The sequence below is a fragment of the Brachyhypopomus gauderio genome, chromosome 1 (genome assembly GCF_052324685.1).
Source record: "Brachyhypopomus gauderio isolate BG-103 chromosome 1, BGAUD_0.2, whole genome shotgun sequence".
Classification (NCBI taxonomy): domain Eukaryota; kingdom Metazoa; phylum Chordata; class Actinopteri; order Gymnotiformes; family Hypopomidae; genus Brachyhypopomus; species Brachyhypopomus gauderio.
In genome coordinates this window covers 45,673,696-45,696,635 of record NC_135211.1, presented here as the reverse complement: position 1 = coordinate 45,696,635, position 22,940 = coordinate 45,673,696, and the positions used below count along the sequence as shown (strand labels likewise).

The 22,940-nt window shown below is 46.4% G+C and overlaps 1 protein-coding gene across 21 annotated transcripts in view; it reads right to left on the bottom strand.

The window, feature by feature from the left end:
- LOC143522031 (neurexin-1a-like) overlaps positions 1 to 22,940 on the bottom strand; it is a 245,417-nt gene that overhangs the window by 35,993 nt on the left and 186,484 nt on the right. For 13 of the 21 annotated variants that reach the window (XM_077015672.1, XM_077015699.1, XM_077015724.1 and 10 more), the window contains 3 exons: positions 18,299 to 18,470; positions 8,542 to 8,631; positions 6,719 to 7,053 (listed from right to left, as the gene is read on the bottom strand). In XM_077015672.1, coding sequence (XP_076871787.1) covers positions 6,719 to 7,053; positions 8,542 to 8,631; positions 18,299 to 18,470 — 597 coding nt within the window. The remainder of the gene's footprint in view (positions 1 to 6,718; positions 7,054 to 8,541; positions 8,632 to 18,298; positions 18,471 to 22,940) is intronic. The other 8 variants (XM_077015777.1, XM_077015771.1, XM_077015783.1 and 5 more) reach the window with 1 other exon arrangement.

The following is a 22,940-nucleotide window of genomic DNA, read 5'->3' as shown; positions in this document are numbered from 1 at the left end:
ACTCACGTAGGACTCACGTAGGACTCGCGTAGGACTCGTGTAGGACTCGTGTAGGACTCATGTAGGACTCACGTAGGACTCGCGTAGGACTCGCGTAGGACTCGCGCCCCCAACGTGAGCAGGGTACCTGCACCTTCGTTTAAGGAGTTACTAATCGGCACCTGCTGTGCGTCTTACGTAAGACTAAAACCAGACTGTCCCTCTTGTTCTCCCCTTTCTGTCTCTTTTTTGTTTTTTTTTGCTCCGCACCCCTGCAGGTGAGCAATAACCGTGCCACGTCGGCGCCCGGGAGTCCCGAGTGAGCGTGATTAATATCCTGGCCCCGGCCGCTCTGGATAATACAGCGGGGGTGGCGACGGATCCATCACTGTCGGCACCGCGGAAGAGGTATTCACTTCTCTCCTGCCGGGGGGGTGGGGGTGGTCCCATCTCGACCCTGGTTTTAATTAAGAAGGTCTGGGTCTCTGTCTGCCTGGTAGCCCCCGGTGTCCCCCCACCTTTGCCGATCGCTGTTGTCCCAGCCTGTTGGGTTGTATGCAGCAAGCGTTAATGACCCTGCACTTATGCTGCCTGTAATGCGACTCGATGCCCTATTGATGACAGCTCGGTACTTAGCGTATATCCCCGTCGTCTGACACAAAGGCCGCTGTGTCAACTAGCGCCGTTAATGTCTCCGGCGAATGAGAACACAAACAATTCATTTGACGCTGCCACGCCGACAACTTTGCGTTGCCGTGTCAATCTTAACGGCAGTTGGTTCATTTATATCACGCTGTGTCTCCCCCCCCTCCCGGTGTAGGTAGCGTGTGCATGGTAACCGTGGAGACAGAGAAGCTGGGGGGGGGGGGGGGGGGGTGTTAGTTTTCCCGCGACGGTGATCGCTCAGTACGCACCGCGGCCGGTGCCGACGGCTTCTGCTGCTCGTGTCTCATCTCTCTGAGCGGCACATTTATTTAGAGTGAAGAGGCTCATCTGTCAAAAACGGCCTTGACGGATCGGCCCCTGCGGAGTGCGGCCGGCCGGGTTGGCCACGCACTGCGGAGACTGCCGATAGGAGCATCGGGGCCGCCGCGTCTGAAGCCCCGCCTCAGGGGAAGGGGAGAGGGGGAGGGGTCCTGTTTATTGGCCCAACGAGCTGTCCGTCGCTAAAGGCGGGCCCGTCTGCGGGCGGAGGAGGACAGTTTGTCAGAGGCGCATTAAGATTTAATTGGCTGAAATTGGTCTCGGTTACAGGGAGCGGACACTCCATCAGGAGGTGGCGGCTTCACTCATGCTGAAGGATGGATGCTCCTCAAAAAGATCAACAGACAGAGGAGCGACGGTGAGACCCGGCTGGACGAGTCCAAAACTGCTCTAAGTGCGCCTGAACTGCAAAGCTCGGTGAAAGGTATCATAAAAAAAATAAAAATAACAGAAATCACTGAAACTGGCCTGAACTACTAGCAAGATCTATGTGAAACTGACCTTTATACCAGAGTCAGGGCCATACGCTTCTCCTTTAATTGGCCCTAAAACATGCACTTCTGAGCATGTAGTGCTGCATTTTCGTTCCCGGCAAGCTCCATTGTCTGTCCACTGGGGCCTGAGTTCCGTGTGAATATGGGTGAAGTTGCTCGTTATTTTAAAGCCGGGCACCAGGAGTGGGGGGGAGGGGGGTGTGGCATGTGTGGTGGCACAGATGGTGGTGATGGTGGTGGTGAGGAAGACTCTCCATCAGATTCTTCAGCCTCTCTCCACCTGAGTGGGGTTTCCTTCAATACCCAGAAGCCCACTCTCACCACCGTGTGGGCTCATACAGTCTCGGTGCCATGGTGGCAGAGGTGAGCGTGTTGCAGTGCATCAGAGCGGGAGCTGGTTAATGACGCAGGGTGGACATGAGAGATAACACATCACTCTAAAAACCCTCATTTAGGGTTATCGGTCTGTTCTGCCTCCGATAACCATGAATGGCAGCAGGCCGGCACAAACTAACAAAGGTAAAAACAAAGTAAAATGTTAAGTTAGCATGTCATGAAAACCCATGTTTCACTCCTGAACACTCCAAAATCCTCAAACACCAACAGCTCCAGACCACCAATGTGCACATATAATGCAGGCACACGTAAATAAAGTGGCAGAGTGCAGATCGAACATCAAAACCAAGTGGACAGGTGGAAGACTGTTGATTATGTTTGACGTGATGTTCAGGTCTTCATGCATATTCATGAACATTCCATTAGTGGATACTTATTTATTTATGGACTCCACACTCCTTTACAGCAGTTTTGGTTTGTATTTTAGTATCCATGACATACAGCGGTTACATTTTCCTTTAGTGAGCCCTAAAGGAAAATGAAAGGCTGTACAAGCCATGGGACCCAGTACATGATTCGCTGCATTCTAGTCTTGAGTACGGTTATTCTCCCAAATGTCTGCTCCAGACATGACTGCTGCAGTTTCACTGCAATAAAAATGTTAAGGAAAACAAACAAAAAACAAATGGAAAGATAAACAGCACTGTAAGACAAAGAAACAAAGTACGAGTCTGAACTGCAGCTAGTGGAAGGTCTGGAGGGCCCCACGGATGGATAAGCAGAAGTCAGCATTCAAATAATGGAGGGTCTCTTTGTGGCCCTGTGACTTTAAAGCATTTAAAATGTGTAATTTTCTAAGCATAGCTACAGGACAAGACATTCTGCATCCATCTCTGTCTAAAGACAATTAGGTGACCTAGCACTACCAAATTTCACAAGGCCAAATTTCACAAATCTCTACAGGCGTTAGTCCTCACAGGCATTACACCTTACTGTAGCCGTGTGGACGAATAATGAATGACCAGGGAAAAACTGGAGGTAGCATTAGATATACTTCCTCTTCCTTACAAATTCCTCATTTCTCTCCAATCTCTCCTTCTTATTAGAGAGGACTCTGCAAACCACTGTGACACAGCAGATCATGTCCTGGGAGTGTTACGCCCGCTCCGTCAAACAGCCGCTAGCAAGCCAGGCCGCGACTCCGGGATTGCAGCACTAACGATGCACCTGCCACGCGGCCGGGGACGCTGCAGGTCCTCTCTGACCAGCGGGACTCGGAAACATGACAACGGGCGTACGAGGTGTGGCATGCGGATCGCCCCTTCGTTATTCAAAAGCCGTTCATGAAATTTAACGAACCGTTCCACGACCGAGGGGAACCGAAGGGGCCATTAAAGGAGGGGGTGGAACCGCACGGGACATCTGCAGAAGTCACGCGAACTGCACGATTCGTCGTGTCCGCCGTCCTTTTTTGTGCTGACGTCTTAGAGTAATTCAATACCAAGGGAGCAAACGTCTCAGACAGCACTCGATGGGCGAGCGTCATCCCTCGCCGCGAATCACTTTTGTTTTCTACAGTTCATCGTAATTAGATGAAACTTAATAGAAATTCAATTTCTGCAACTTTGACTTTTTAAATCACATTTTTCTAATCCAACAATCAGACGACACTTGAGATGTTATTCAATACCAAACACAATTTCAGATCAAGTGTACCGTATATATATATATATATATATATATATATATATATATATATATATATATATATATATATATATCGTCTGTTTGTTCATATATATTCAGTGCACCAGTGAATACTTTTGTTCAGTTTGTGTTTGTACAGCATATTTGACTTTATTGCATGTTTGATTATTATTGCACAAAGAGGTGAAGAGCCGTTTCTGTGGGTCAGTGATGTATAGGGAGGAGGAGGAGACAGCGTCTGCAATTCTGGGCTAAGATGAGCATATCTGGGGTATTGTGGGCATCAAAAATAATCACTCAGTGCAAATTGCTCCATGCGGAATAGGATAGAGTAGGATGAGGCAGAATAGTGCATCCACTGGACAGGCAGGCAGGAGAAGGGAACGTCTACTGGACAGACACAGGCCATGAAGCTCATTTGCTTACAGAAAATAGCTTTAAAAGGCCTTTTTAGGTAAACATATCTCCAAAACAATGATGGAGGAGTCAAAAGAGGGGAGCAAGGAAAAAGAGATAATCAGAGACAGGCAGATGGAGAGAGAGACAGACAGATGGACAGAGAGAGAGAGAGAGAGAGAGAGAGAGAGAGAGAGAGAGAGAGAGAGAGAGAGAGAGAGAGAGAGAGAGACTTAGTGATGTGCGGCGTTTTGTAGAATCTATTCACCTGAAAGGTCAGGACTATAAAGCCCTCAAAGCGTCAGTAGACGAGTTCATTTGATTAGATAAAAAAGGAATTAACCAGTGAACCTAAATCAGATGACATCAGTCATTCTGAAATAATATTTTTAGCCCTTTTCATTTCAACACTTGCTCTCAGAATTTTGCTGCTGATCAAATATAATTTTCAAATCAAGTCAAGTGAGAGAGCAATGCCAGTTCAACCAAATGCGTACACACATCAGAACTTAAAGTCCTGCATTCTGTATCCATCAAATGCTGTCTGTCCTTACCATTTAGTTCATGTGGGTGTTTAACCTTTTTGTAAAGCTTTTTTCCCCTCCTGCCTCATTATTTTGCACAGCATTAGTCTTGGGGGATTACTGGGGATTTCTCTTTCAGTCAAACGTGAATTCCCCTATTGTACAGGACCTCTGAGCTAATCGATGAACATCTCGCCTCTCAGATGTGACTCTCGGAGTCCTCTCTGTGAGCTAAAGTGACACGCGAAACCACAATGACTTTAAGCAAATCATCTCATATCGAGGTGCTTTTGAAAAAAAGAAAGAAAAAAAAACAGAGGAAATTTGACTTTAGGAAAGTTAGGGTGGTGCTGCAGACGAGCACTGATGATCAGCTCCCACACGGTCGCACTGGCCCGTCGTCACTGGTGCGTGAAGAGATCGAAGGAAACATCAGAATCCCACAGCAGCATGCGCATGATAAATTAGGACCGCCCAAAGAATATTGGTTGGATGCATCAATTGAGTGAATAGACCAAGATGAAAGTCAAACGATGAGAGAAAGGGACTATTTAGAGACGGGGTGACCTGCAGAATTTTGAGATGGGGTGAACTGCGGGACCTGCGGGACCTGCGGGGCTGGCCATGCAGTAGACAGTAAGTTATCCGCTACCTGAACCTTTCTGGACACTAATTGCTTTCATCTCATTAAAGTGGACCACGGCGCTGGAGCCACATGATGAACGAGGGGGCTCAGGAACGAATATTTACTGATGATGAACACCACGATAGCCAATTACAGGACCCAGCTTCTCCAAACACCCTGCAGGCAACAGGATGGTGCCAACTTCAAGACCGTTATCAACGCCATACTGAGGGCAAGTTTTGATTCTGTGTACCGGCAGAATCGTAGTCACTAGTCGCATTTTCCAAAAAAGGATTCAAATGCACCAAATGGCGTGACTTAACCAGCAGCAGGAGGTTAGTAGAACTTTAGTCAGGTTTCAATGACAGTAATAACAAAGGTTTCACCAAAGAATATTGCTGAATCCTCTTTATATGGTGGCTTGCACTTCAAAAGCATCACTAGCAACTTGGCGTTGGAGTAGGCAGATCTGGGTGATTTCCTTCTGAGCCTCAGCTCCTTCGCCCAGGAGGTGGGCAGCGATCCAGACCCTTCTGCTCCTCCAGCTCAGCCTGAGAGCTCATAGCTCGCTGCCCAGGAGCAACCGTTCCATGCCAGCCACCGACAAAAAGTAACGAATGAGAAGAAATCCCCTTTCTCCTTTCGCTACGAAATGTGCGATCGGAGAGGGGTCTGGGGGCGCGAGGTCACCCGCTGCCCGCATGCTCCGCCCACCTGCTCCGCCCACCTGCTCCGGCAGTTAGGTCTGTTGCCCGAAGCAGGTTGCCGCATGACCTTCCTTCATCCAAACAGCGACATTTAAGGACGCCCCCTCTCCCCCAAAAGCACATTTAATATATTTAATAATGGGAGGGTTGCCACAGGAAGACCACGGCCCCCTTTAATCCTGCCGATGCGAAACTGCTGTCCCGAAAGAGGCCCCCGCGTTCACGTGCAGCTTAACCACTTTCACAGCACGCCACGCTGCCGGCTCAATCCCTGCGGCTGCCACGCCGAGGCTGCAAAGCCACTATTCAGAACCCGTGTCCCAAATGAAAATAACGGGCCGAGCGACAAAAAGCAAGCGTGCTGAAATAAACCAGGTCATGCAGGTTCCTTCTTTTTTTTAAATACAGTGACCTAGTACAAATGAGCGCTGTAAACAGCTCAGCTCAGGAGGGTGCAGGGCCTGGGGCAGATAGAGTGAGTGCTTCTAAAGCCCCCGTTTCAACTGCCCTTGTAGAGAATATCTCAGCCGGGATCTGCTTATAGGTATTTTGAAGAATCAATGTGCACCTATAGATATTTGAGAACCAGGGCGTGTTCGATGACATTTCGTCCAGTGGGTGCTCCTGCCCTCTAATCTATCACGGACATCGCCTGCCGTAAAGAGCAGGGCAAACTCACTCCCCTTTTCATTTGAAAAGTACAAGATGGTCATTATCAGTCGGAGCCATCTGCAAATCCGTGGCATGTTTAAGAGGCTTAGTGAAAGAAACAAATGCTTAAATTCGTGCTGGGTTGCCTATAACAAGATGCCGCACTACTCATTACGTTACGTAACTTACTTCTTCAACATCGGTGTGACTGCAGGGACACGCCCACTTCTCATGCAAATGAGCTGAAGCCATGGACACACCCACCCACCCGCATGCCCAGCAGAGGAAGGAAAGAGGAGGGAGGTGGAACCTCACCTGCTGCGGCTCCCTCGGGGTGGTCTGCTTCACCCTGCGGCCGGAGGCTGTGGTGGTGGTGGTGGTGGTCTCCATGACGGAGGTGGAGGTGTCTGAGCGGTTGGCGGCGGGGCCCGACTGCGGTGTGATGGAAGAGGAGGAGGAGGGCGACTCTCCGACCAGCCGCACGCTGCCCTCCATGCGTACGTTGGGGTCGCCCTCGGCCGCCATGTTGAACACCTTCAGGCCGTTGTAGTATAGGCCCGACATCTGCCCCTGGAAAGACCGAGTGCGGTCGCGGTCCCAGCCCCCGATGTGGATGGTGGTCTGGCTGTTGAAAATGGTCAGCTGCCGACCTGTAGGGGGCGCAAAAGAGCACCGGTGTACATCCTAGCTGGAGCCAGCACTCGCCCAGTGGGCGTGCACATAAACAAGGGGAACGGGAGGGAGGAATGATGGGGAATAATCGCACCCCGAGCAAAATGATGGATCATCTGGCCACTGGGTAATGAGTACGATAAATTACCTGTTGCCGGAAAGAGCGGCTGGTAATTTATTGCTGTTGTAATGATGGGGGTGCACATGAGATGAAGATACGAAGATACAGAAAAACAAGAAAGCCGAACATAGTGACACCTCGACTTCAGGCGGCTTTGCTAAAAGGACATTTAGGTCAGCGGCCTTTCCACAGAGAAATCTGACCGTGAAACCTTTTTCTCGGTTTTTGCCTTGTCATAGGCATTGCTAGACTCTCACCATACTGTAAACTTATTTCATCTCTGTAAATTAATGAAGACATTTTGAGAGTGCTCTTTTCCTACGAACTCTCCATATGTGGTTAAAGAGACGTGGTCGGCTAATGTCAGAGCGCCGCAGGAAATGTATTCATGACAGATGTTTTCTCTTCGTCAGCCAATTAACATTTGAAAACAAGTTTTCTACTCTAGTTTCTTTAAACCCTCTATTTATATCAGAAAGTTACACGTGAGAGAGTGTGAATTAACAAACCATGTGGGAATCTCATAACACCATGAGCTGAAAAATCTTATTTAAACTGACTTTAAGCCGTTTAGACTGCCCTTTAGCAAGTTACTGAGACAGACAGACGAATGAACATATAACAGTAAACATGATGGTTGCGGGATGCAGGGATGGGGGGAGGGGTAGGAATGGGATGAACACTCGAATAACGTTCAATAGACTAACGTAAAAACCAGAACGCAAAGGAAACGATGACACATTTCCTATGTGGGAGATGTAACGTTTACTTCCTAAACACAGCAGAACACAAACATGCACTTAGTGGCGACTTGCTTTCCCCTTTAATACGTTTGACTTGCTGCCCTCCATATATATTTAAAATGCTTGTTAAAGGGACTCAAATTTTCATGCCAATTAATGTTTCAGTCTAGTTATATTGATCAGTTTAGATACATCCAAAAAGAGCCCATGCGTGCATATATACATACATGGCATCGTATACAGAGTATACAGATTAGTGACCACACAAATACACTTTAATTTAGGCATTTAATTTTATCATTTAAATGTTTTAAAAAGGAAAAAAAAATATCTTGATTTATATGTTTTTAAACTAATATTAATAATGCTTGCTGAGTTAGGTTTATCTTTACAGTCCCTTTAACCTGTAAAACGTCATTATACACAAAAACCTCATTGTACAACTCAGCACATTATTAACTTTGTGAACAAGCTACATTTAGCTGCTTTTGTATGGCCTTATTTAAGTTTAACTGCACATTTAATTTATTGGTTTATTTGTGGTACAAAATATTACTTTATGCTCAAATTACTTTTATTAATCAGTTTTAATCAGTGTTTACCTTTGTCGAGTAGCCATTCGTCAACTACTCGACCGAGTCGATATGGGATTCGTTGCCTAGCGATCGCCAGTCGTTCGTTATCAATGTTTCCTTTAAAGTTTAAAGAGACATTTCATTGGTTAAAATCTCAAAGGTCAAGGGTTAAATGGTAATACTAGAAGCCTGATCTATACAACTAAAAAATATGTTTTATCCTTTTTATGAAAATTTAGGATGTTTAAAAACAAAGCTGACTAAAAAACTGACCAGCTTTAACTTTACCATTTTAATTTAGCTTGTCTTAGAGACTATTACTACATTATGTGAACATTAATTTTCATAGTTTGTATTGAATTAAAGGAGTTAAATTAAAACAACACAGAGCCCAATTCCATCAATATCCACGAGACAACTTTATGTTTCCATAGTTTCAATTTCTCTCCTTTGTCTCTACCCCTCCCCCCTTTTTTGCAGATTTGATCTAGTTACACATTCCTCCAGGGAAACAGGATTTTTAAAAATGCCTCCTGTCCTTTGCACCTAATTATCAGTTTGGGGGCAAAAACACTTAAATCACAAAGCATATGTTCACTTCCAATGATCTTTGAAAACATGTAAACGAACTAATTATCAAACTAATTATTCCAGCAATAAAAACAGTTATTACAATGTTTAGGTCAAGAGACAAGCATGAAATAGGTAGTAATGCAGGATAAGAAAACACATAAATTAAGGTTTTGACAAAAACTTTCACGGGCCCCTTAAATGTGTGTTTGTTTTTGGAAAAAGGAAATGCTGAATTGTGCCTTAAATTACAGGAATATACAGAAAGCCATAGGGAGAAAAAACCTTGTCAAACAGTAGCACATTGCATTGGAAATGACCTGCTATTCAGAAGAGAAATGGAACAAGGTGGAAATTAAGATTGACGCCGGGGTTTGCAAAGCCTCTCTGGTGTAGATTGTTGATAACCTGCAAAGAAAAGGATATTCAGGTGTGTGTGTTTGTGTGTGTGTGTGTGTCTTTGATGATGGGGGGGGGGGGGGGGGGGGGGGGATTTCTGCGAAGGCTGTGTTCATCTCCCCATAGTCTTCGCTGATTGAATTCCAGCTGGCTCGGTTGTTCCAGCAGATTGGAAAAATTCCATCCCGTCCTGCTATGCTGGCTCTGTGGGAACCTGTGTGGTGACAGCAGCCGTGGTTCTGGGGACGGTGTGGGGTTAATTTCTAGGGGTGTGTGTGTGTGTGTGTGTGTGTGTGTGTGTGTGTGTGTGTGTGTGTGTGTGTGTGTGTGTGTGTGTGTGTGTGTGTGTGTGTGTTGGGGTTGGGGGCTGTCAATGTGGCAAATGCAAATCAAATGCTGGGTCTGACCTGCAGGGTGGGGTCATCAATGAACTGGTGCTAAATCTAAATGACCATCATATGAGTATGAGGTCACAGCCCAAGATGACCAGTGGTCACCCGCAGTACATATTACCCACAATCCCCTTGCACACGCCTCTGTGATCAGCGCCACAAAGAGTGTGTGGTTGTGCAGTTCTTCTCTTCTACTCTGACCTGGAGCACGCTCTTCCACGCCACAGAGACTCGACAAGGAGACGGGAATCTGGCCGCTGAGACGCGGCCACCCGCAAGCAGACGACAGTCGGTTAATATCGCTGTTTCCGTACTTACGAGTAGCCAGGGATATAAAGCACAAAAGCACCCGTAACAAACACGGGTAACAAGCTCGGTCTCGGGCTGCTACAGTCCTGCCCAACCCCACATTCAACACGAAGCCATGCCAGGCATCCGCTAAGGCTGGACACCCTCAGCTCTCCGCAGTGCTCTCAGAGGTAGGTGGAGCATCAGCTAGCCGGTGAGGCTGCTGTGGCATGGGGCGGGCCAAGCACGTGACCCTCCTCTAATTGGTGCTTGCGGCACAAGAGGCAGCGGTTGCCCTCGGGCTCCTGCCTGTGTGTGCTGCTGTAACAAGCCTGCCGTGAGTTTAATGGTACCACATCAAGTTTTTTCCAGGATGGCCCATGACAGGTACAGACTTTAATAGAGCTTAACAAAATATATACCACTAGGGAATGGCGGTAACTACAACAGGTAAAGTTACCTGCCTCTTGTTTCCGTGTTTTAATAGAAATTAATGAGAACAATTTTAAAACCTTTTCTGCAGGTACAAGATGTTCACAGAGGAGAAAACGAGCTCTGATCACATCAAATCATCTAAAAAAAACTAAATACGTTCAGATAAAATGTACAATTGTGACAGTCTGTGCTACCTTAATAAAGTGATTATGTAAACGTGTTGTACAAAAGGAGCTCCAACGAGCAAACTAATAAACAAAAAATAAGCACTAATAAAAGATACCCTAAAAAATACTATAACAAAACCCAACCAAATCAGGAAAAATATAGCACTAATGCTTTTCATGAAATTGTCAGCTCCGGTAAACACCGATAAAAATCCTTCAGGAACGGTGCTTAGAGTACAGGACAAAACCACACGTTTTTTTTTCCAGATTTTTTTTTCCGATGGTCTATACACAGAAAGAATTTTGTCTCTACTCAAATAAAAGGTCTCCACACACACACACACACACACACACACACACACACACACACACACACACACACACACACACACACACACCTACAAACACATACGCACACGCCCGACAGAGACAGACGCGTGCAAATGTGCAGACTAGTTGGTGGCTCCTCTCTTCCTTTTTGAGTATCTTGTTAGGTCGGTGTTAATTAAATGGAAATGCTGTCGAGTGCCGATCGAACAGGAACCCTTTATTGCTTTGGGAGGGGTAGGTGGACTATCTGTACAATCCTCCACTGTTCAGGCCACTCTGCAGGCCCAGCTAAACGGAGCCAGGCTCCCAAGGGGACAAGAATGGTTTCAGGGACGTTTATCGCTATACCCCCTCAAGGGGGCCCCTCTCTCTCCCTCTGTTCTCTCTCTATTCACAGTGTGGTCTGATAAGACCCTCCCATTATCTCATTACAAGCCAGTGGAGTCGAACTCTCACGGGAAGAAAGACAATGAATCTGCTACACAGAAAGCTTAAGGAATTTGAATACCTAGAACGACAACAATACAAAAAAGTTACCGACATTTTCTTTAGGAATCTTTATGGTGTGCTTGTCAGACTGGATTGTGGAAACATTGTGCACCTGCGGCCAGTTGAAATCAAGCATTCTTATCTTTAAATATTTTTTTATGTTCTTTCATTGAGAGAGTTCAGACACTAGATTCTGTACAGAAGCACTATTTAAATAAGGAAATAGCAGATCCAGCAGATCTAAAACATGTTATGAATCTTTTACATTATATCCATATAACACTTTAATTACAACAAGTCCCATAAATATGAACAACTTAGCCAGTTTTAGAACCAGCTTTAGAACCAAAAATCCAGAGAGTATGTAAGTGGTCATGTCCTTTAATAACAACGTTTCTTGCCACTAAGATTGTAATCAAAAGTACAGGCAGAATGGATGAGTGTAACGAGCCCGGACTTGAATGTCCTGTGTGGGGACCCATCCCCCGCTGAGACGCCAGGCACTGGATTGGATCATTGCAAAAAGACCTCCACAATTCCTCAGACTTCCACGTATGACGGACTCGGCCTTCACTGAGCTGCGATGTGCCAGATCTGGACATACGATTCCCAGCGATACTGTCAGCTGTGAGCGGGGCTTCCATATATGGGCCCCTGCACAGGGCCCTTGTAGCCTGAGCTTTTGGTAACATCCACCCAACTGTTATTATCGCAGTTTCTGCCGCCACTAACATCACTTCAAACAGCCTCTGCGCATTTTCCAGTAACACAGTCCCGATTCACTCTCCAGAAGTTAGTCCACAGTCATTTAGTGCTTTTCAAACAGAAGAAAATATAAGATCCTGTGATTATCAGACATAATCAACAAGTTCTCCGTTCTGCCCCTCACACACCTCCTCTGCCCTCATTAAACATTTAGATTTGTTTGGGCTGTCAGTACTTTCCCCGAGCTGGCAAGCTAATCAAATCTCAAATCATAAAAACGTGGTCACGACTCCACCGTCTGATTCATTTCTCTTCACCAGACATGTTGTAGAAGAAGCTAAAGGAAGCTTCCGGAAGCTTGGGTAACCCAGATTTCTGTAAACTCTTTCTTCGATTTCTTTTTATAAACTTTGACATGGGACATTGGAATTTTAAAACTAAAGTGGTGGTGTTGATTGTGTGTCTGTAATGAACGCGTCGCTCTCTCCATGTACACACAAAAAAACGTGACAGAAATGGACCCTTGCAAATATGCAGCCTAATTGGTGGAATCTGTCTTCCCTTTTAGATGCCTAGTTAGGGCTGTGTTAATTAAATGGAAATGTTAGTGAACACAAACCCTTTATTGCTTTGTGAGGGGAGGGCAAAAATATATCATACATACAAGAATAATGTAGTAATACACAATAATCCTGCAATAATCCAGTGCAGAATGTGAGTAAGTAGACAGTGAATAAGCAATAATCCAGTAGAGGAAGTTGCTGGATAGTGAATCAGCAATAATCTGGTGTAATGCGTAAGTTATTGGTCGGACAACTCTTTGTTCTGGTTCTGTGGTGCAGCACACTGCCGTATGTAAATGAAAAATGCCAAGGTGAAAGTACAAAGCGTCAGCATTAATTCATTAGGCATTTATATCTGTTCTGTAAGGACAACACTGGAATCTGTTTCCATACAGTCCCCTGTTTCTGAGAATCAGAACTAACGGGACATCTCGCTAGCCTGGCCATATGTCTCTTAACCCAGTGTTTCTCAATCCAGCCCTTGAGGCCCAACAGACGGATCCACATTTTTGCTCTAACCTAATGTGTCGAGAACTTGGACAGACCAAAGCAGTGGAACTGTCAGGTGGGCCCTGAGGACTGAGTTGAGAAACGCTGTCTTAGCCAATGCTAAAGACATTCTGCCTATTCTCAACCTCAGCTGCATTACTTTATTTTAAAATCCTCGGCAAAAAAAAAGGACGAGACGCCCACAGCATGGGCCATGCTGTTTCTGTCCACACTCCGAGTATAGATTAATACCTAAATAATCTGTACAGTGGTCAGGAACTAGGACTGGCTCCCCCTCTTCATAAACCACCATCATGGATGGACCACAGCGATTTATTCCTGCTGCTATGGACATTTTTCTCTCTCTTAAGACGCCGACGCCACGAGCCCGTGTTTGCCACGTCGGCCGCCGCGATGAGCGAAGGGTGAGCGTCTGTGTCTAGCTCTGGGATTAGAGGAGGATTTCATCCCTCGCTCAAACGCTTCACACTGCCACCACGACGCAACAGTCACGTTTCAGAACACATGCTGTCTTAACAGAAAGACGCCACATGCCGAATCTTAACCGCACCGAAAAAGAAAGCACCTGAGTCGTTTACGTTTCCACTGTGCATTACCAGTCGTGTGCTTTTATTTAAAGTACGCACAAAGCAATAATTGCCTGTTTATACTTCAAAACACTCCAAACGGAAACGACCACACAATTCTTTAATTGCTTTTGCCACAAGCAGCAGGTCAGTTCAGTGCCACAGGTAGCAGGTCAGTTCTGTGCAGTATAGTTCATTTAAAGCTCTTGACCCCGATAGTCTTGAGGTAAAAAATAAAAAAATAAATCACCCATTTTGGCCCCTTGAGTTTAATCTCAGACTGAGACTTTGGTGAAGTGAATGTCTGTAATTACTCTGCCTACCAAAGTGAAAACCTACAGGTCCCAAATTAATGAGAAGACTAACCAACCTTTAACTAGATTAATTCACTCTGCTACTCAAAGTCTTCGCAGGACCCTGGTGTGCGGAGAGTGAAATATATGGAGAGCCTCTTTAGTGACTCACAGATTTATAATGAATAACATTTAATGGAATAAATAGCATTTTAGATTCAATGAGCTCGAGGAAATGAGATCCAGGCAGTGAATTGGAGGGCCTTGTGATGCATCATATCCTTAAAGAGATAAGAGGGAGTCTCTTTCTTCACTCCGACAGAGAGCATGTAGCACCGTACAGAAAAGTGCGATTTCTAATCACCACTGGCCTTTGAGCACATACACCACACAAAATCAAATATTTGCAAACAGGAAAGAGGCTATCATAGATGGTAAGATTTAATCGGAGGCAAAAATAAACTGCTCCATCTTCATTTCGAAGTTGTACACATCTACTGAATGGTGCTTTGCTTGCCAGAGAGAGAGAGAGAGAAAGTATGAAAGAGGTTAAGAGAGAAACAGAGCGATAGAGGACACGTGTGCCAGAGCCGTGGATTTTGCGGCTGGAGATTTTGGGCCCAAGCAATTAAGCCAGTAGTGCCTCCCTACACACCGGCACGCCTTGAGGAGCCATTAATCCCGTTCCTGCCCGAGGCGAGGTGTGGCCACAGTCCCACCATGACAGGCTGGGTGCCCCTGATGAAGGCACAGCGCATGGCCGTAAAGGTCATAAAACAAAGGCGGGAGGAAGGAGGAGCAGGCGTCGGCTCTGTGGGGGAGGTGTGGTTGAGGAGGCGGGGTTAGGAGAGGGGGGTGTGTTTCTATGTGTCACTCTGCTCCACTCTAGACACTGCAGGTTTACAAATGGTGGGCTTACTGGGGATGACACCACATACTGATCATGTGAGAAGTTCCTTACCCCCACCACCAGTGACACAAACTGTAAAGTGCGGATGTACCAGTGGGAGAAATTGCCAGGAATGTCAATTGGTTTTCCATCCTAGTCAAAGCATATCAGAGGACAAAATGTGTGCAATTATAATGGTTGGCTTAAGTACTTTTGGCCTGTGATTATTTATTTCTGGTCAACTCTTGGCAGTCAAGCCGTCCCTCATTTCATCATTTGCATTTAGAAAGTACATTTAGCCCACAAGCCAATGACATCACAATATTCCCATATCTGGTGGACACAAACAAACAAAACCCTTAGACAAACAAACACCCAGGAAAACAAACACCCAGGAAAACAAGAATAAATCTGTCCAAATGATTAGCTCGCTGTGGTCCATGACAGCCTGCACAGACAGCATGAATGTTCACTGCACAGGAAGTACAATATGGCTTTATTCACATCATTCATTATATTTTTAAAGGAGCATTTATTCAATAGTGGTGCTGAGATAGGCTATAATGATTCTTCATTCCTCATGTAATCATTCAAAACAAACAGACATGGGAATGACAGGGGACCCGTGGTGCCTGGTTATGAATCAGAAACGACTGAAATAGCTTTTACACCTTTTGTCAAGCTTTTGTCAAAACCTTTTCAGCATGTTAAAAGACTACAGAGCCCAGAAACCTAAGCACTGCTGTTGAGAGGTTAGGGCCAAATTCTGACTTGGGTTGGTGACTTGGGTGAACAAATTCAGAATATTCTTGGTGTGATCGAGGTATGCTGCTGTTTATTATTCTACTGTCCTTTCATTTTTTTTTTTATTCATCCAGGGTCAGTTAAGGAGGAAGCGTCATGCCGGTGCGAAGCGTGTGATTGGCCAGCCCAATCACATGACACGCCAAACATATGGTCCCTCTGCACCATGTGATTGCAGCTACTTGGATGCCAAATAATGACCGCCGTTCCCTTTACTCACTATTTAATCCCAGCGCTTAATCCTGTACTCACTATTTAATTCCACCACTTAATCCTGTACTTCGGATTGAGCCCGAAAGGGTCAATTAAATAGGCAAGAACGACTCCTCTCGTCACATGCAGGGACGTTAATTCGATCACCATCCATTAGATAAATTTGTGCGGCCCATCTTCAGAAAAGCTCGTTCAGAAACAGATGTTGTTCATACTGTCACAAATCTCGGATGACATCATCTGAGAAATCTGATGACGGTGTGACAGAGCTAAACAAGTGAGCAAACAAACATGTAATGTTTAGCAAGTGCTGTCTGGAATGAATAATTATTACTGTTTAAGAAGTCTGCCCACTGCCTTATGCTGTGACAGTGAGATTACAGTGTGTTGCTGACAGCTCCACCAGTGCGTACTGGCCTGTTGTCATGTAGAGGGAATGGTAAATTCTCTACACAGAGACGAATGAAATGGATTTGTGATGTCACCTTCAGCTAAAAGGCCTAATTGCAAGAAATACTGTTATATAATAAATGTCAATCTTTCCATTTTTAAGAGAGCTGAAGCAGGCTGATTTTAGCAGATTCTGGACATCTCTGCACACTGCAAGACCGTGGGGACATTTTCTTTCGATATTAACCTAATAGCAGGTTATAGTGCTCCCTGTTTCCCCGAAACAGGATGAAAGAATCTCATGGTGAAATTGCACTGGGCCCAAAGATTTCGGCAATAATCACATTCATAGTAACCCGGCCAAACAAATTTGCTGTGAGGAGACAGAAGTGGATTCTGGAGTCACTGTGTTTAGGATTAGGTCCATATATAAACGGTGTACAGAAAGTGTACATTAAACACGTACTCTAGACAAGAATCAGACCTTACACAGCATATTAAAGCCCCTCAAACTCCTCCCCAAGGGAGGAATATGGACCAATGCATTGCTGCTGTTTAAACCTAAATGTTTGTTTTTATCGATCACCTCAGCATTAGGTTTGGCTGAAGTTGACAGATCACGTTGGGGACAGCGGTGATTCGCATGCATCCCCAGTCCTTCCTGCACTTCACCGCTGAATACCAGGATGGTATATTGTTCTAATTAAAAGCAGACAAAGCAGCTGAAGGACCTGAACTGACTGGGTTACTAATGGTTACTTCAAACTACCAGAATCACGTTTTCGGAAAAAGGGAGACTAGCATATACCTTTTCCCCTTTAATCATAACAATGTGTGAAATGATGATTTTATAAGTGATGGCATGATGCAAATGGATGTTTCTTCGTGTTTAGGAGCTGAGAGAAACACACACCAGTGTGCAGACGTCTTATCGTCATGAGGAACGAAGGCTAGAGGTGGGGGCTGTGGTGTTCCCGTGAGCCGATTATGGCTTGCTTTATTTATGGAACCACCAGCATTATTTTTTTTTCATTCGGGGAACGTCAATTTCTGGTTGTTCTCTTTCTGTGTGTGTGTGTTTCCCATATCAATAAACAAACCCCTTTTTCATATCAATAAACAAACATCTGGGCCTGTCCGGCGTGACCTCCGATGACCCCAATTTTGGCTCCCCATGGTCAGCAGTCCCTACCAGATAACGGCGAGGCACTGGTCAGCGAGATAGCTGCCCACCACCTCCACCCCGTCACTTCCCACGTGTGAGCACCGGCTGACAGACTTTTCACACTGTAGAGCAAAAACACCTGTTTTGGATCTGGCCATAAAGCGGGCCATCCTGACATATCGGTGCTAAGTAGGGACCCGGCGACTCGTCACTCAAACGACCGAAAAACAGCGGCAGTCAAACTAAACGTCGTGAGCGGGGACGTGAGCGGGGTGGCGATGAGCTTCAGCTCCTGCTTCAGGTGAGGCTGGCTGCCCTGGTCTGATGGCACAGGGATGTTGTACATGCTCGGAGCCCCTTAACTGCGGAGGCCCCCCCTTTTCACCCCCAAATCAGGATTTGGCCCTAGTGGTTAATAGTGTTCTGACTGATGAACAAAACAGAACCACTGCATAAAATTTTAGCATAAACAGAAGCAAGAGGCGAAGGCACAATACAGACACTGACAGGAAGACTTTCAGGTTCCAAACACTGTGCTAAACCTAGTTCTCCACCTCCAGTAGCTGGCAGCTCGTAAACCTGGAGCTATTAGGGCTGGAGGGGCGGAGTTTCTTACCTGTGGGGTAGCGCTCAATGACTGGCAGGTCGTCCACCTGGAGCGTGGCGTTGCCCCCACTCCTCGTGAACTTCACCACGTGGTACTTGCCGTCGTTGACGAACTTCGACTTCTCCTCGATGTTGATGTCGTCCGTGCCCACGTTGAAGATGACGGCCACGTTACCTTTCTCCTGGAGAGAAGGAAAGAGGAGAACGTAGGTTCTTACTGTCACTGGATGATGTCTTCATGTTCAGTGGAAATGGCGCGATGCAGAGGGACAGTGGCGTCCCTTTATGACCAAGGCAATAAGTACTTAATATACAGTAAAAATGGATTTGAAATATTGTGTAATGCAGTGTTTAATATGCAGCCACACTGGTTAATTTGATTGGTGATACAAGGAAATGTTTTCGGTCTTCAGGAAGGAATTACACTTATGTAGTATGTATTATTACAGTAATTAAACATTTTCTGAACATTGTTACAAGTACAGCCATCAAATATGCTTCAAAATGACAGACATTTTTCCACTGCTATGAGAGAATCAACACCCCTAACACTGGACGAGGGCTACACGGGGCCCACATTACACCCAGTCCAAAAACACAAACACATTCACAGACGCAGCCGGCAACATCAGCATTTATAGTGAACAGATGTTAACCATAATGATGCTGATGGCCTTGGAGACAGAGGCCCTGGAGACGGAGGCCTTGGAGAGGATGGTGTTGGAGGTGGCAGTGTTGGAGGTGGCGATGTTGAAGAGGGTGGTGTTGACGACGGCCTTGTTGACTCTCGTTTGAGCTGCCCCACGGCCATTACAGCCACTGTTGAGCTTCTTACCAAAAAGCACTGAACAATCTAATTGCATTTGTAAAACTCAGGGGTGCTGCATACTGATTGAATTAGACCCCGTCTGTGTGTGTGTGTTTTTGTGTCTGTGTGTGTGTTAACCTCACGATAATGCAGTTCAGCCAGGTTTTCTAGTCGATGTAAAGAGAGTCATCAATACTAATTAACAGCCAGCACAGGGGCATTCTCTCCTGCCCTTTGCATTGGCACACGGGCTCACGGAAGCTCACACAGAGGAAAGTTGGGAGACCAGGGATCCAATCTGGAGGAGTCGTGTTCGCAGTGCTGCTTCATTGTTTTGCGTGGCCGATCTCGCGCATGGCTGGCTGTCTCGGCTCCAAGCCTTTAGTGCTGAGACACGCTAAAGCTCGCCTTAAAAGCTCAAGAGTCCCCGCCAGCACGGGCAGGGGCTTCTGCCACGCCCAGCGGGGCACCGAGCGACGCCACCTCAGCACCTCTGTGCCGTCTGATGAAAATGGGGGAGGGGCATCTTTTGCCCCACCCATTATGAGCCGACGTCAGCATCCGTTTCCAGGAACCCCTGGCTCCATCCTGACGTCGTGGACCCTAGCTCCGCATCCCAAACTGGTTTTACGTTAAGGGCCCGAGCCTCTAATGTGAGATTCGGTCAGGTTGGGCTGATCGCTGGTCCAATCAGCAGCGCTTGTTCTTAGTGCGTCCGATTCACGTCGTCCGGCGGAACGCGCAGGTATAGCGGCTGGGACCGCAGAAGGAAGACCCTAAGCAGGATATGCGTGCGTCGTCTATCCAGACGCCACACTTTAAGGCTGTTAAGCGGTGTGGTTAGAAATAGCTGACAGGGCAGGGGGACGACAGAAGGAGGCGAGGGGAAGTGAGGAGTCTGTGGGGAGGGGGAGGGTGGGGTGTCCTCTGTGAGGACACCAGCCCCAGAGGAACAGAGGGCTTCAGTGTGTTGTTGCCGCAGCCTCAGAGCAACAAACCACGTCTGGGGGAGCAGATATCTTTGCTAAAACACTCAAATCTCTGTTTCGGCTGCACGGCTGCAGAGAAGGACTCTGTGTCTGCATCTCGCTCCCGACGCCCACCCACCCGACAGAGACAGCAGCTGCCTCTCATCAACGCGTGAATATTGATGCAGTTCTCGTGAATATTGATGGGTTTTTTTTTCCACCCCTCCCCCCCTAAAATGCCAGTGTAGAAGTATACAATTACTGCATTACCATGTGTTGCATGGGTGCCCGTCTGGGTTAATGTGTGTAGTTTATGAAGCCGTTTCCTAACCCCCTTCACCCACACCCACCCCTCAACGCCTCCACCCACCCCCCATCACCTGTAGCCTCTGAGGTCACTGACTCCTTTTCGCCGTCTTTCTCAAGGACTCGTGTGCGGTGGCAACAGCACACACAACGTGGCACGGTGGGGCAGCCGCCCCCAGAGACAGTCAAACCTGCTGAAATGTATTCACTTCTCTGGGTCCATTACTAATTGGGTGGAAAAAAAAAGTTCAGAAACCAATTGCAGTGAGATTTTTCACAGCATCCTACACTGGACTTTTGAATACTCCCCCAAGACTGATTAATGAAATCAGTACATTTACATTTAGTCGCAAATTACACTGGTCAAGAATGATTTTCCTTCATGCAAAACACATACCTGTTTATTATGTATTTTTGCATACTGAATCTGAATACATTTTCAGAATTTCGTATAGCATTTTATTCCAGGATACTTGTATGTCGTTATGTATATTATGGAACGCAGAACCAAGAATGCTAGCAGACTAGCGCTGGACACCAGAGGGGGATGTTCCTGAGGCCAAATCTAGAAGTTTGACCATATTTGTCACACAAAAATGTGGTAGAAAAGTTCAGAAATAATTAAGATTCAGTGTCAAACGTTTTATAAAATTCTGCTATTTGAGTTTGTGAAGCAAGTAGAAAAAAAAAGAGCCGTCTCTGTTCATTCTCGTGGCAGGAGCAGGCTGGCGTGTGCCACGAGGGGGAGGGAGGTGAAGGTGCGGCGGGTGGAGCAGGTGGAGGTTCGTCTGTCGCATGTTTCCCTTCGTCAGCAAATGCGGCAGTATCACAGGAGCCCTCGCAAAAAATACAGGAGTGAAACGCAAGCACAAATAGAACCATCAAATATTCACCGCTAACGTCAACATCTGCTGCACCCGTACAACTCCTCGCTGCCATTTCATCCACAATTATTTTTGTTTGTATTTTTTGTTTGTTTGTTTGTTTTTTTTCAAGGGTGGTGGATGTTCAATGTGGAGATGCCAGATTTTTTTTTTGCAGTGGTGACTGTGATCTCACCACATCTGGTCACCACTTACAATAAATTAAGAAGAAACACTGGTTCTCGAAATATCTTCTCACTTGGTAGCACATAAGAACAGGACCAGCATCTGACAGGCAGCTTTGCTAAATGTTCTCACACCTCTAGCCTTCTTTGTCTAGCGGAGCGGGTTACAGCAGATACCGTCCTCGGCGCTGTATTATCAGGGGTGGGTAATCCGTGTGGATTGGGGCAGTGTCTACAGAAGCACACCACACACCAACACCCAGCTATGAGACCATAAGGGAAGTCTCTCCTCCACCCGATGAGCCAGTCTGGCCAGCCCCCTGGCACGCAGGATTTATGGCTCATCAAGGCGAAATGGGGTTTAATTAACTGATAGGCTCAGCACAGGAGTGTGCCACTCCACTCATGCCAATGAAAGGGGTGCGGATGGCTCGCCGGCCGGGAACAGACGAGAAGGCCGGAAGGACAGGGTGGCCGCTAGATCACCTGTTACACTCCTATTACATGACTGTTACACTTCTGTTACACTCCTATTACATGACTGTTGCACTTCTGTTACACTCCTATTACATGACTGTTACACTTCTGTTACACTCCTATTACATGACTGTTACACTCCTGTTACACTCCTATTACACTCATTACACTTGTTACATTCCTATTACACTCCTGTTTCACTTCCTCATCAAATATCAAGGGGTCTTGTGCTTCCACCTGTAACATCACATGCAATGCGACAAACTCTAATCAAGGACACCGAACAACACAACCTTTCCCATTACGTGCGCCTTTCAATGCTTCAAGTATCATATGAGACCGCAAGGCATGTCTGTAAATCACAGCTAGCTCCTGTTCTACATCACGGCTAGGGAGGACTAGCCTACGTGACCCCCACCGCTCCAGCTGAAAACCCACCACAGGCCGTGAGCGTAGCCAATCACGAAATCAAATGAAATCATTCTCGTGCAACACAAATCCAGCAGTGATGCGTGCGATGGTGCACTGTTAACCCAGCGGAGGGCAGAAATCCTCAGATTGGTGAAGTCTGAGGAACGAATCTGAGAAACACGCCGATTCCTTCCCGTCTCTCCTTCAGACGAGCGGCGGCTCTCATTAGACACACGTACGTCTCCCCCCATCACCCCCCCCCCCCCCCCCACACACACACACACACACACACACACACACACACACAAACACACACACACACACACACACACACACACACACACACACACACACACACACACACACACACACAACGCCGCATCCACACCAGCCACATGCCTTTTTTTCCCTCCATGATTTTGATTTTACGGCACCGAGTGCACAAAGTGCTTTGAATAGCGACTCGCTCAGAAGTGCTCCTTGGGGTCAACTACACGAAAGCACAAAACGTGCGTAGCCAAACGCGGCGAGAAAAAAAGAGAAAGCCTCTCATTACGTCCTCTTTTCACAGATTCATTTTTTGGTGTTTCTGGGGAGAACAGAACGAGACGAGTGTTGGGAATGGAAGCTCAGC